This window comes from Symphalangus syndactylus, chromosome 6 (assembly GCF_028878055.3).
Source record: "Symphalangus syndactylus isolate Jambi chromosome 6, NHGRI_mSymSyn1-v2.1_pri, whole genome shotgun sequence".
Taxonomy (NCBI): domain Eukaryota; kingdom Metazoa; phylum Chordata; class Mammalia; order Primates; family Hylobatidae; genus Symphalangus; species Symphalangus syndactylus.
This window is the reverse complement of record NC_072428.2, coordinates 133,438,546-133,452,662: the sequence shown is the minus strand read 5'-3', so window position 1 is coordinate 133,452,662 and position 14,117 is coordinate 133,438,546. Positions and strand designations below refer to the sequence as shown.

General features: G+C 51.1%; 2 protein-coding genes across 7 annotated transcripts in view; one reads left to right on the top strand and one right to left on the bottom strand.

The window, feature by feature from the left end:
* The window catches only part of FAM131B (family with sequence similarity 131 member B), a 29,344-nt gene extending 23,251 nt beyond the window's left edge, over positions 1 to 6,093 (top strand). For 4 of the 6 annotated variants that reach the window (XM_055284344.2, XM_055284342.2, XM_055284348.2 and 1 more), the window contains 3 exons: positions 154 to 351; positions 2,069 to 2,212; positions 2,469 to 6,093. In XM_055284344.2, coding sequence (XP_055140319.1) covers positions 154 to 351; positions 2,069 to 2,212; positions 2,469 to 2,941 — 815 coding nt within the window. In that variant the 3' untranslated portion in view covers positions 2,942 to 6,093. The remainder of the gene's footprint in view (positions 1 to 153; positions 352 to 2,068; positions 2,213 to 2,468) is intronic. The other 2 variants (XM_055284347.2, XM_055284345.2) reach the window with 1 other exon arrangement.
* The window catches only part of CLCN1 (chloride voltage-gated channel 1), a 37,452-nt gene continuing 29,408 nt past the window's right edge, over positions 6,074 to 14,117 (bottom strand). Inside the window, exons 17-23 of the mRNA XM_055284335.2 lie at positions 13,815 to 14,056; positions 13,326 to 13,437; positions 12,919 to 12,998; positions 12,628 to 12,666; positions 9,049 to 9,153; positions 8,871 to 8,957; positions 6,074 to 7,916 (exon numbers count right to left, since the gene is read on the bottom strand). Of these exons, the coding sequence (XP_055140310.1) occupies positions 7,548 to 7,916; positions 8,871 to 8,957; positions 9,049 to 9,153; positions 12,628 to 12,666; positions 12,919 to 12,998; positions 13,326 to 13,437; positions 13,815 to 14,056 (1,034 nt within the window). The 3' untranslated portion in view covers positions 6,074 to 7,547. The remainder of the gene's footprint in view (positions 7,917 to 8,870; positions 8,958 to 9,048; positions 9,154 to 12,627; positions 12,667 to 12,918; positions 12,999 to 13,325; positions 13,438 to 13,814; positions 14,057 to 14,117) is intronic.

The window sequence follows — 14,117 nt, the reverse complement described above, 5'->3', positions numbered from 1 at the left end:
CCATTCCCCCCACCACTCCATCTATGGAGTCCTTAGGGGAGCCTGGCCCAGTGGGATGGAGTCTCATGGGTCTGGGGTGGGAGGAACGGGGAGGGTCTGGTTATGGGTATTGTGTGATATTCTGGAGGATGTGGGAAATGTCTGGCCCCATAGGGATCTCACGGAGCATGAAGGACCATGTGACAAAGCCCACAGCCATAGGGCAAGGCCGGGTGGCCCACATGATTGAATGGCAGGGCTGGGGGAAGACACCAGCTGTTCAGCCACAACACAGCCATGAGGCCGTGCGCAGGGATACAGATGCCTACTCCGACCTCAGCGATGGCGAGAAGGAGGCACGTTTTCTAGCAGGTACGTGTACCCTAAAGCCTCAAGAGACACACTTGCAGGACGGCCAGGGACCGACCCTCCAATGTGATCCCCTATGGCAGGATTAGCTCCATCCATATTTTGACCATAGATTCACATTTCCCAAACAGCTCTAATTCTAAGTATTTTGATGTGCTAATTCAAATAAGTGCCCTCAAACATATTTTTATAATCATCTCAGAAAATGAGTGGAATTAGATGGGATTTGTGGGTCCACCCATCCCAGATGCCTTCTCTCCTCATCATGGGACTATCCAAACCTGAACTCCCTCAAGTGCAGGAAAAAAAATGGGCAGGCCTTGGTCTTTGAAAGAAAGAAAGGCCTTGGGGATCTCTTTTAGCCTTTGCCCTTTAGCATTTCGAGTCATGAATTCGCCTACTAGACTCATTACTTGTGACAACCACTAGAAGATTAAGGGAACTGTGTGAGGAGACGGGAGGCCTACAGAAGAGGTTTAGTTCCAGGAAAGTAGTGTAGGTCTGATAGCAGGCATGCAGTGTGCCTACAACAGTGGCCAAGCTGTAGTGCGGGTCTAAATAAGATGCCTAGAAAGGGATAGGTCTGGAAGAGAAAGGAAGTATCGTGTTGGTGGTATGGGTGGGAGGAGAAATATCAGTGAAGAGGGTGACAAACATGTAGGGCGGGGGGCAGGAGCAGTACCAGCTTCAACATGCTCATGGATTTGACTAGAATAGGGATCCCCAAGTCTACCCATCCCCTTTTCCTTCCAATCCCTTGAACTTTCAGTTTCATATCATGGTGGACCCACAAGCCCACGATGCTCTGTTGGAGGTTCTCTGTTGATCTTGAAATCTACTCTCTAGACTGCAATTCCTAAAAACCACCAAAGATAAATATCTGGAAATCTCGAATTTGAATCTCTTAGGATATCTCACCAGAAGACCCCTAACTCTTTCCCCTAGGAATCCCAAATCTGACTTTTTAGGAAATCCCCCACAATTCTCCCTTCTCTGGGGACATACACAAAGGCTGTGCTGTCCAATACATTAGCCACTGGCCTCATGTGGTTATAGAGAACTTGAAATGTGGCTCTTCTGAATAGAGATGTGCTTGTAAGTGTAAAATACCAGCTGGATCTCAAAGGCTTCATATAAATAAAAGAATGTAAAATATCTCATTAATAACTTTTATTTTGATTATATGTTGAGATGAAAATCTTTTTTTTTTTTTTTTTTTTTTTTTTTTGAGACGGAGTCTCGCTCTGTCGCCCAGGCTGGAGTGCGGTGGCGCAATCTCGGCTCACTGCAAGCTCCGCCTCCCGGGTTCACGCCACTCTCCTGCCTCAGCCTCTCCTAGTAGCTGGGACTACAGGCGCCCGCCACCACGCCCGGCTAATTTTTTGTATTTTTAGTAGAGACGGGGTTTCACCGTGGTCTCGATGTCCTGACCTCGTGATCCGCCCGCCTCGGCCTCCCAAAGTGCTGGGATTACAAGCGTGAGCCACCGCGCCCGGCCCGAAAATCTTTTTATATATCGAATTAAATAAGATCTATTATTTCAATTGATTTAACCTGTTTCTTTTTAATTTTAAATGTGGCTACTAGAAAATTTAAAATGATATAAGTGGCTTGCATTATATTTCTACTGAACAGTGATGCACTAAGATGTCTTCCTACCCCACGCACATGTCTAAGGATTCCCTGAGGTATTTTGTGGTCGTTGCATTTCTTCCCGCAGGCGTCATGGAGCAGTTTGCTATCTCTGAGGCCACACTCATGGCCTGGTCTTCCATGGATGGTGAGGACATGAGTGTGAACTCCACCCAGGAGCCATTGGGCTGCAACTACAGTGACAACTACCAGGAATTGATGGAGAGTCAGGGTGAGAGATGTTCCAGAATCCAAACTCTGGAGCCTGTGAGGCCTCCCCAACTATCTCAGCTGCCTCCAGTCAGCTCCATTCTTTTAAGACCTCCTTGTCCATCTCAGCTTTCCCATTGTCCTCCCTACTCCCTGTGCGCTCTGTGTCTTACTCCCGGTTCTCTATGCTGTCTCTTAGCTGTCTCTTAGCTGTCTGTGCTGTCGTTCCTGCCCTTGACGTTCTGTGGCCCCACTGACCTCCACGATTCTTTTTCCAGATGCCCTGGCTCAAGCACCCATGGATGGATGGCCTCACTCTTACGTGTCCCAGGGTATGTACTGTCTGGGGTCGTCAGATGCCTGGGAAGCCAGCGACCAGTCCCTCATTGCCTCTCCGGCCACAGGATCCTATCTTGGGCCAGCATTTGATGACTCACAACCCAGCTTGCATGAAATGGGACCTTCCCAACCGGCTTCAGGATACTCTGCTCCGGAGCCTCCACCTTTGCTGGGGGGAGACACTGACTGGGCTCCGGGGGTAGGCGCAGTGGACCCGGCAAGGGGCCCTGCTGAGGAGGAGAAGAGGCCATTGGCCCCTGAGGAGGAAGAGGATGCGGGATGCCGGGACCTGGAGTCACTTTCCCCACGAGAAGACCCTGAGATGTCTACCGCTCTCAGCCGGAAGGTGTCTGACGTCACATCCTCAGGTGTGCAGTCCTTTGACGAGGAGGAAGGCGAGGCCAACAACTAGTTTCCTCCCCCGATGCCCTGCCTTCCACTCCCACCTGAGGGCCATGGCTGTGACCCATACACTCCCTCCCCCCAGCAGTACAGCTGAAACTGGGCAGACAACACTGGGGAACCCAGGAGCTTCCAGTCCTCTCCCAGAAATGGAGGACCAGGATGGGATTTTATCCAGGCTTACACTCTAGAAACCCACAGGCCTGGGAACTGAGACCCGGGCAACTAGATGGCCGTGAGCTTGGTGTGGCTGTGGAGAAGGACCTGGGCTGTGGGCTTCTGGGTCTGTGCCGACAAAGCCTCCAGTGTGTGCACCCTGAGGACGGGGGCAGCGCAGCTGTGCTCAAGACTAGATCTCAGTTCTTCACGCCCCGATTTCGTCTTCCAGGAGCCGTAACTGTGCTGTCTGAATGCCTCCTTTCTCCATTTCACTCTTGCTTTTCCCAACTCTGTTTTCTCTGGCTGTGGCCCCAGCTCATCCCTACTGAGAGAACAGACCTCAGGGGCTGTTGGACATGGCTGGACAGGCGCAGGGGAGGCTGCCTGAAGGGCACGTCCATGTGAAGGGTGGAGAGGCTGCCTCAGCAGGTCATTTGGCTTCTGAGATCAGGAGTCGAGGAGGAGGTGGATGTGGCAGCTGAGATCTACAGGGGGCACGGACATGGTTCTTTCTATCAAGGCCTGCCCGGAGACAAGAGAGTCACTGAGGAGACCAAGAACAAACACAGCCCCTTGCTCTGGGATCTTGAATATCCCATGGCTGAAAGGAAGATCCTAAGGATCTGGGAAAAGACCCAGCCAGGGCTGGCTGCTCCAGCTCTTGCTTCCCTCTCAGCTTTCTTCCATCCCTGCTCCGGGAGCCTGGCCTGAGGAGGGTGTGGGGACACCCGTCTTGGATACACCGACGCAGGATGCAGGTGTCGCCAACAGCAGGGGGAGCATGAGGGCTGTCTCCCCATCCACCCCTGTCCACTGAAGCTGTTTACACTTTTCTCTTTGCCTTTTCTACATTTTTATAACTTCTTGGGCACTCAGGGTTGAGTGGGGTGGAGGGAGGAGTCCGGTGCTGTCACTCCCTCAGCCAGGCAGGGTTGCAGCTGAGGGCCAGGGTGGGCACTCGGCACCTTCTGCCCCTTCTTCAGCTCCTCCCAGGACTCCTAAACAGCCTCACAGCCAGCCTCCCTGCCTCCCCAGGCCTTCTACCGGAGGAAGAGAGGAAAATCAGCAGATTCTTCCTTCCAGGATAGTGTATGGTGAGGCACAAACTTGCCCTCCCACACTTGGCATCCATGCTGGTGGGGATTGAGCAGCATATGCGCCCCAGCGCTACCGTAAGAGCACAGGCAGAGGATGCGCGGAGCGAAGCAGCGGCGCTGTGGGGTTGGAGAGCATTTGGCTCTGCCACTGCCCAGGTAGCTCCTCCCCAGCCCTTGGCACAAGCAGAGTTTGGGTAGGAGAGAGAGGCCTAAGAGGCTCACTGCCCTATCTCCTTCTTTCCTCACACCCTTCCAAGGCTCCAGCTCCCAGGCCTGTGTCCTACCCACACTCTGTTGGGAGTCCTACCACTTGCATCCTCTGCTGGAAGGGAGCACTGTCGTCCTCTCCTGGCCCTGGGCACAAACTTTGCCCTCACCCCCAGGCCCCAGAACTTATTATTTTGGAATGAGAAGGTTGAGAGTTGGGGTGTTTCTGTCCATCTATGATCCTGTCCCGCCATCAAGTTCATACTCTCTTACTCACACTTCTGGGATGCAAGCAGGGCAGGGGGTTCCGTGTCTTCCATGGAAGGGGGACAATGGTTATCCTGAGGTTGGCTTTTGGAGGAAACACGGGCGTAGGCAAGGTGAGCCAAGGCAGGTGCAGTCACCTAACCGAATGCTGCCTGTACAGGGCAAGAGTCCTCTTGTGCTTGCTAACGTGTGCTGACTCCGTGTCCCAGGACCTCATTTCCAGGAGCTCTGAGAGGTGGTCTAGCATGCCCGCCCTGGCAGCTGTTCCCCACCCATCTCCTGCTGCAGGCTCCGGGGTTTTGCATGTTCATGTGACTTTCCTTCCATGGGGTCCCTGGTCCTCACCTTCTCCGATCTGCGCTATTCCCACATCACCTCTTCCTGTCGTCTCATCCTCTCAGTGCCCACATTATCCCCCCAGACCACGGTGGACATCTCACCCAGTGAGTGCGTTCATTCATGACAGTTCCTTTTTGCTCAGGCCCGGGGGAGTTAGGAAAGGTAGACGACAGCAGCTTTCGTTCCTCCTTCCCTTTCCCAAGGAAGCCAAATGGTCCCTGACAAAAGATGACTGAAGGTCTGAAGGACTCTAGCAGGGTTCATCCACGAACCTGGTTTCCCCAGGGTGCTGGCATATTGCTGCAGACGGAAGTCAGGTGGGGGTCTGTCTTCTGCAAGGAGCTCCCACCCGCTCTGAAGAGGGAGACTGAGGAGCTGGCCTGGGACCATCTTAGGACTCTTCTGGTGCTGGGGGCAGGGTGCATGGGGGTTGCTTATCGTCTATTTCGGGGGGTGGGGAGGGGCATGTGCAGGAAGAGGCTGTTTCGGGGTGGGAAAGGGTTGCTTTTCCTTTGGGGTTAAGGCTGTGCAGCACGTTTTACAGCAGTCCTGGAACAGGGCTGTTTTTATATTCTTGTGAATGAAACTGCTCTTGCTAAATGATTTTCTTTTTTTGGAGGGGGGGTGCACTTTCATTTTCAATTGACTTTATTAAATGAAAATCCAAATCTTCCATTCCTCCCCCTCCATTGCCCCCTCCCCCACCACACACCTTCCTTCTTGTCCTTGTGTTGAAGAGGGGATCTTGGGGAATGAGTTTATTATCTTCTCCTCAACCTCACCTACACATCCCACACATCATCCTCCAGGTCTGGGAAATATCCATTTTTATGGCCAGTCTTAGCATGTTTTCTTAATGTGACATTCCCACCCCAGGCCCAAGAGAGATTCTATGACATATATTACAGAGAGAATTCTATATCAATATATATAAATATTATAGATTATGTACACAAGGGCATGGGCTCAAATGCCCACTGCCAGTCCCCCACCCAGGCTTCAGCATCTCTCTTGGCCTGGGGAAGTGGGAGGGATGTGATGCTGGAGAAGGCTACAGGCTGTGTTCAATGACACTAAACAGAATGTGGTGGCATCCTCTGACTGTGAGTGTCTTATTTGGGGGATGGAGGAGACTGGGAACCGGGGAGGCAAAGGAGGAGAATGTTGGAGCGGGGGCGCAATGGCAGCATTAAGCGAGGCATACGGGCTGGCAGGGTTGGGGAGAAAAACCTTGGGTACGGATCAAGGGTTTGGGGATGCTCACAGCACGCACCTGGCCTCTCTTTGTAGAGAAAGCATGCTAATGGAGTGCATAGCCAGGCTTTCTGCTGCTGATCTGGGGAGGGTGAAGATGTGACTCTCCCAAGTGAGGGCAGCACTCAACAGCCCTGCCTTCTTGACGCTCAGCTCCCAACTCTCCACCCCTAGGAGAGGCATCTGAAGAACCAGTCTAAGAGGGGGCTGGTGTCTGAGTGACCCAGTGACCTAGCTGCTCTGAGCCCTGATTCTTGGCAGGAGAGGCCCTGGCTAGAGCAGCTCCAGGGTAGAGCTGACCTTTGGCAGGACAAGTCAATAGCTGTAGTGGGGAGAGGGAGGATGTGTTTCCTAGGGAGTAACCTGGACACTGGAGGGCGAGGAAGCTGTGCTGTGGAATAGAAGGTTTTCTGCCAGAGGGAGTTGGCGGACACCATGGGGGCATGATTGTTGAGCAACAGGGCACCTGCGTCTTTTGCACAGAGCCTTTGGCGACCTTTTCTTCCAGGCCGCTGCCCCTGACAGTTTTTTTTTTTTTTCATCTCACTGCTTGAAGCAGGGGACAACGGAGGGGGACTGTGGGAGGCCTCTCACTGCGCTAGTCACGGCCTGGCCTGGAGACGGGCAATGGGGTCAGAGGCAGATTGCAGGGGCAGACATGGGCCAGTGCAGGGCTCCAAGAGAAGCGGCTGTGGCTGGCCTCGAGACAGGCAGTGGGGTCACAGGCAGATTGCAGGAGTGGACGTGGGCCAGCGCAGGGCTCCAAGAGAAGAGGCTGTGGCTGGCCTGGAGGCACATTCTGGGGTAGTCAGTGCCCGAGGTCATAGGATGGTCCCATCCCCTCCTCCAACATGGCACTTGCAGGGCCACAGTCATTCTGGGCCTCCCCTCACCCCACCTCTTGTGGACACTGACGCACAGATAGCACAGTGCTGGGATAAGAGCACTGGAGAATTGTTGGGTGGGGAGGGGGAGGCAGAGAGAGGCAGGGATTCCCTTCCTGCACACCAGGAACACTCAAGAAGCCCCATGGAATATCAGGGGCCATTCACTAGGGTTAGGGCCACCTGCCTGGCTGGGAATGGGGAGAGCAGTCAAAATAATTGACCAAGGCTCCTCCCTGCCTAAATGCTGATTCCTCCTTTAAGACTATCACTATCACATTAAAAAATTCCTGGAAGAGGCCACGACATTGGCATGACCTTGCCACATTCAGGACGCACCCTGCCCCACACAAGTTCACCCTCAGGCTGGGCCTCTCGACAGTCTTTATGAGGAGGTCGTGGGAGGGGGTCAAAGGATCAGTTCATCCTCATCCTCCTCGTCTGTGGATCGCAGGCTGGGGCCCTGCAGGATGTCGGCCAGCTCCTCCTCCAGCCCTGGACTCTCCACGAGCTCCAGCTCCTCCAGCTCGCCCTCTACCTTGCCTGGGGCCAGGGAGAGAGGGGGCTCTGGGGAAGGGGATGGCACAGGCGTCTCTGGGGAGGCAGCAATCACATCCCCTGCTCCACTGGCCCCAGGCCTGTCCTCAGGCAGGTTCCAGTTCTCTGCAGAAGATGAGGGTGCCCCGGTACTCTTTCGAGTTGTGGTGTTCCGGAAGCTGGCAAGGGGAGGGCGGAGCTGCACTCCGGACTTGGTGTGCCCCTCAATGGCCTTCTGTAGCTGAAGAGCAGTGGGAAAGGAAAAGAGGGTAAAAAGTTGGAAAAAGAAAAAAGACGGGGGCAGTGAGAGACAAACAGAAAAGAACAGGTACAATGAAAGGAAAAAAGAACAGGAAAGATATAGAGTGGCAAAGGGGGGAGAAAGAGAAACAGACAACAAGGAACAATCAGAGAAAGAAAACAGAAAAAGGACAAGAAAAGGGGCATGACAAAAGACCCACCTGCCCAGACTCAGACCCTTGGGTGACCTCTTCCTTCCCAGTGACCAGCAGCAGCCACATCCCCCCACTGCCCTGTTTCCACAGCGTTCCTCAAAGCGCATCCCCGAGCAACTGTGACTCATGCCTGGAACCCCCATCTCAAACCCACACTATCTATGGAAGATCACATGGGCCCCATCTGGGGTGGAGAATTCCATTCCCTTCAGGACTGTGGCCATAACAGGCTTTGTAGTCTCCTCTACCTCAGCTGGCTGCCTGCTCTACCCCCTCCAATCTCTGCATAAGAAATAGAGAGGGGAGCCGGGCATGGTGGCTCATGCCTAGAATCGCAGCATTTTGGGAAGCCGAGGCGGGCGGATCACCTGAGGTCAGGAGTTTGAGACCAGCCTGCCCAACATGACAAAACCCGGTCTCTACTAAAAATACAAAAAAATAGCGGGTGTGGTTGCGGGCGCCTGTAATCCCAGCTAGTTGGGAGGCTGAGACAGGAGAATCACTTGAACCCAGGAGGTGGAGGTTGCAGTGAGCTGAGATCACGCCACTGCACTCCAGCCTGGGTGACAAGAGTGAAACTCTGTCTCAAAAAAAAAAAAAAAGAAAAGAAAAAAGAAAGAAATAGAGAAGGGAATCTGAGGGGACTTCTGAGATGCTAATATTCCCTCTGTCCCTGCTGCATCCCCTTATCCTATGCCCAGCCTCCCTCCTGCTGCTCAAATGGGACACATCGTGATTACCTCCTCCAGGGCCAGGACGCCCCTGAGCTTCCCCATGCTGGTCACATAAGCGAGGTGGAGGCCGAGGAGTGAGAACAGGGTGTGAGTCTGAGGACAAAGGGCACAGGTCAGTGCATGTTCCTTGCCCCACAGCTCTCCTGCCTTCCCCGCAGCCCTGAGCAGTCAGCAAAGGACTCACCTTGTGCAGGGTTGTCTGCTCCACCAGCTGGAAGGGAGACTGGTCAATACAGCAGGAATCAAAACAGACAGGCTGGCTTAGCTGCTCCTGCTCCCAGGCCTCAATCTGTCAGCCAGAGGAGTAAAGTCACGAAAATCACGGAGCCTCCTTTCACCCCAGATACCTGATTTTGACCCCAAACGGCCCTCCTAGCCTCTGTCCAGAATCTGGAAACATGCAAGAACTGATCATAGAACCCCCAGGTCAGAGGCCCTCCTCCTTCTTCCCAGGGGACAGAGCCTCTCTGTCCTTCCTCATCAGGCCCCCAACCTACCCTGCAACCCCCAGGTACCCAGAACATCCCTCCCTCTTCTAGGCCCCAACTCTCCTATCCCCTGGCATCCCAAACATTTGTTATTCCCAACCTATCTTTCCCACCTATCTTCCACTACTACTATAAGACGTGGGGCCCCAATCAAACCAGACTGCTTTCTGCTCTTCAGACATGCCTTCCCCTTTGTCTTTGCTGTTCTGACCATCTGGAGTTCCTTTACCTGCCCTACCCTGTCCCTGCAGTGTACGTATTTCCTGACTCTCCCAATCAGGCGTGCTTCTCCCTTTTTTTAATTCCCATAGTATTAGCTGGTCTCACCTTTTCAGAAATGACATTGGCCATACTTCCTGCTGTATTGGCATTTGTCTTACCTTTGCATTTGTCTTGAGTGTTACATGGTATCGGCTGCTATATATTGTGAAGAAACTAGCACATCACCTCTCATGCAAGGAACCATGGTGAGTACTTGTTGAAATTGAAGAGCTATACTGGACCTCATGGCACTTAGTTGACTTGAGCAAAGCCAGTTTTTGTTTGTTTGTTTTTGTCTATGACGGAAGCATTAAGGCACAAAGGCCAACCATCCTCTTGACTTTAGATACGTACACCAAAATTCCCAAGAGTCCAAATAATCCATTACATCTCTGGCTCTCATACATTTTTCTAAAATTTCTAAAATCTCTTTTCAGTCAGTATCCTCTGAATGATCTAGAACTCTATTTTCCTACTTGTCCAAATCTACACCTCTCAAACTTCAGAGAATATCACCAAAGGGCATTATATAGATTTAGGATCTAGTGTGTAGCCCATACTGATGCTCACTCCACCTGTCCTGTCCTGATATTTCTGGATTGCAATCATGACTCCTCTATACTCTCATCTTCCAGACTAATGGATTACACAGGTTACATAGCATAGGATGGATGACCACTTAGTAGGTGTGTTGTAGAGAAGATTTAGGTACAGGATGGGGGCTAGACCTTGCCAACCATGGTTTGGTCCATCCCGTCCTCTTGGTCTTTTCTATGACAATCTGTGGCCTTATGTTCCATTTCTGCCTTTCCTTAACAATAACGCAGCAACATTTTCAGTGAGTGATTATCAAGTACATCCTCTTTGCCAAGCATTATTCTAATTGCCTTACCCGTCTTAGCTCATTTAATCTTCTCCAATAACTCTATCATTATCTTCACTTTATAGATGAGGAAACAGAGGCACAGCATGTTGAAGTCATTTGCCCAGGATTACACAGTCAGTAATTGGTGGAGCTGGGCTTCTAACCTTGACTGCTGTTTGTATTCCAGGTACATCTCCAGCTTTTGCGCAAGGGTTGCAGGACGTTGCTGTTGAGGCTGATGTATTCCACTACTTGAATAAGCTCGGTACCAGTTAGAAACAGAGCTCTGTGTGTACTCCAGAGTATGCAGAATTAAACAAATCCTAGTAGGGACTTCTGGCAACATATAATTGAAACTTTCAATATTCTCATACTGCCCCCATACTGTTTTTTTGGTCAATATCAACATCTTGATATTGTCAAGGGTATCATCTGGTCTGAAAATTATGTTCAAAACATCCTGAATTTCAACTCCTTTTGGATCTTATCCCTGTAAAATGTCTCAATGGGTCACACGGGAGTTGGTAGCTCCTTAAAGTCTTTCCTGGGAAAAACATAAGCTAGAAATGATAGTCTATCTTATTTTTAATCCCTGGCTTCACTTTATTTCCAGTGGTCATTCAATAGCCACACTGATCAACTAGCTGGTTTTCTCTCTTTGGTGCACTAAATTTAAAAAAAGAAAAAAAGAAAAACTTCTTATTATTGTTTTAGCAACCTAACATTGCTAACATTTGCAACCTTAATTGCAATTAAGGAGTACTTAAAAGTTTTTCTCTTCTTAATTGCAATTAATTGCCTTTCTGATTCCTGCTTGTGGGCAGAAGGAATAGTTTTTCCTTTCCCTCTGTGATCATCGATTTGACTTTTCCACAAGTCATTTATCAGAAGTGTGTGTGTTTTGAGGGGGTGGGGAAGGTTTCTCTTCTCTCTTGTCACTCACAACATCCTCAACATCCTCCTCCAACCCTGTAATGCTTTTCACTGTCAGCACATATTTATTCTGTATATCCAATAAGATGTTCATTTAAAAATAATATCTGCTGTGTTTTTTTGTCAGCTTCATACTTTACAAGCTTTACGTTTTCAGCGTTTGCAGCAAACTGTGCATTCTTTTACCATATGGAATAGTTGCCAATGGATTTTTTGTTGATGTTCCTCCACAACCCCTTGGTATGTTCTGATACAGCCTGCTTCCAATCACTATTCCACATTCTGTTCCCTCTTGACAACCAAGCACATTCAAAATGCTTGATTTTTCTCTCTTGAAGATTTGTAACCACCTCGTTTAGGAAAATAGGCATTTGTTTGTCCCCAGGAGGCACCATGGTCATTATTTTCTTCCTTTTTCAGTTCTTCCCAGTAGCAATGCCTAGCATTTTCCAGTCGTTCACTGTCTTAGGGCCCTGATCAATCCAGCACAGTAATCTCCACCAGGAGCAGATTTCTCCATTTTAGTTTTTTTTTTTTTTTTTTTCTTTGAGGCAGAGTCTGGATCTGTCACCCAGACTGGAGTGCAGTGGTGCGATCTCCGCTCACTGCAACCCCCGCCTCCCAGGTTCAAGTGATTTTCATGCCTCAGCCTCCCAAGTATCTGGGATTACAGGTGCGTGCCACCATGCCTGGCTTTTTGTATTTTTAGTAGAAATGGGGTTTCACCACGTTGGCCAGGCTGGTCTCAAACTCCTGACCTCAGGTGATCTGCCTGCCTTGGCCTCCCAAAGTGCTGGGATTACAGGCATGAGCCACCATGCCCGGCTTCCCACTTTAGTTTTGATGTTCTTCTTCCATGTTGCTGTTTTAGTGCCAGCCTCCTGGTGCCATTTTACCTCCATTAAAGCTTTGCCTGATCCAGAAAGCCCATAATCTCTAAAAGATCTGGGGCTCATCTTAGCACCATGGCCCCATTTACTCATGGAGGCTCAAAGTTTTTCTCTTCTGAAATGACGTGTCCTTCTGAGAACACCTCCATGTCCCATCACACACTCATTCCTCTCTCCATAATCATCCTTATTTCCATCCTCTCAAAACACTTCCCATCCAGGCCACATTCTATTTCATGACAACACAATAAAGAAGGTAGAAACAAATTAGCAATATCTTCATTTGACAGAACAATCCACCCCATGTTTCAGTTTCCCTTACTCACCTCTTCAGGTGACATGTTATCCACTAAATCTGTGGAATCCTAGAGAAGAAGGACATAGGTCCAAGTTCTTTCCCTTTTCTTCCCATGGTAGCTATGGTTCCCAATGAAACAACAGCCATCCCTCCCTGGCCAGGACCACCTATGCCTCCTTTTCATTCATCATCCCTTCCATATGATTAAACTCCTCCTCCTTGGTGGGGTCTCTGCCTTCCTGATTTAAGAACCATGGGTTTCTCACTCTTCAAGGGCAGGCTCCCTTTCCCCTGTATCCCCAAACACATCTCCTCTTACCTGGGTTGTTTTCTTCTTTGTGGGGCGAGCTCTGCCCAGAAAGCAGTGAAGCAGGGACTGGAAGATGGAGGGTCTTTGACCTGAGAGGAGAGGTGAGTGGATGGAAATGGACACAAAGCAACAGGAAACGGCCAGGGGCCCCATGCAGTGCCTAACATTTGCTTCCAAAGAGCTGCACTTCCCAGGCACCTCACCCTCTCTTCTACCCTCCTAAATCACCCTCTGCTCCCACTCCCTGGGACAGTAACAAGGAGAATTGATGAATAAGAACCCTGTCCTCCCTCAATCCCCCAGCCTCACCCCCCACCCCACACCGCATAGGAGTTGCATGCAGGTCAAGGTCAGGTCCAAGTGACCAGAGAGAACCCACAAGGTGTGAATTGGGGTGCATGAGGGAAGAGCGTCACCTGCAGGCTCTGGTGCTTCCGGCTGCTGTTTGTGGCCAGGCAGAGGCCCATTGGGCTCTTCTGGGGACAGAGGGGCAGTAGTAGAGGGGTGGAGAGGAAGGGAAGGAGGAAGCTGTAAGGAAGAGTAAGAAGTCTCAGCCTGGGAGCAGAGACTGCCTGAGCCTTCACTGCCTTTACCAGTAGGTGGATGTTCTGGGAAAGCGAACTCTATTCTTCCTCTCAGTTCAGAAATTCCTATATCCCTTTGAATTGTCGAGGATACCATCATCTGCAACCTTATCTTCTTTAGTCCCTGGACCCAGAGGCACTGGTCTCTTTGGTACCTGATCCAGAATTTCTGGCTTTCTCAGTTACCAGACTCTCCCCTCCCTCTTCCCACTATTTTCAGGGAAACTACGCCTGTCCCAGCCCAGCCCAGCCCAGCCCAGACGTCGCTTTTCCCTTTGCTCCTGATCTATCCCACTCCCTAGCCCTTCCCGGCGCGGTCACCTCGCTCTTCCCAGAGAGGTCTTCGTCTTCATCCTCATCCACAAAGGCGAAGGACTCGGGCCGGCCTGGAGGCGCGCCGGGGATCCTCTCCCCAGCGAGCCGCGCCTTCCCGTCGTAAGGCAGCTCCGACAACTTCCGCGCCATCTCCTGGGCGGCGCGCAGCCTGCGCTCAGGACACAGGTGGCGCTGTAGGAGCGCCTGCAGTTCCGACCGCTCCACCGAGCCCAGCAGAATCATTGAATCTGAGGGAAATCCACGCCCTGCCTGAGCGCCCCCTCCAAGCCTTCCCGCACCCCTGAGAAG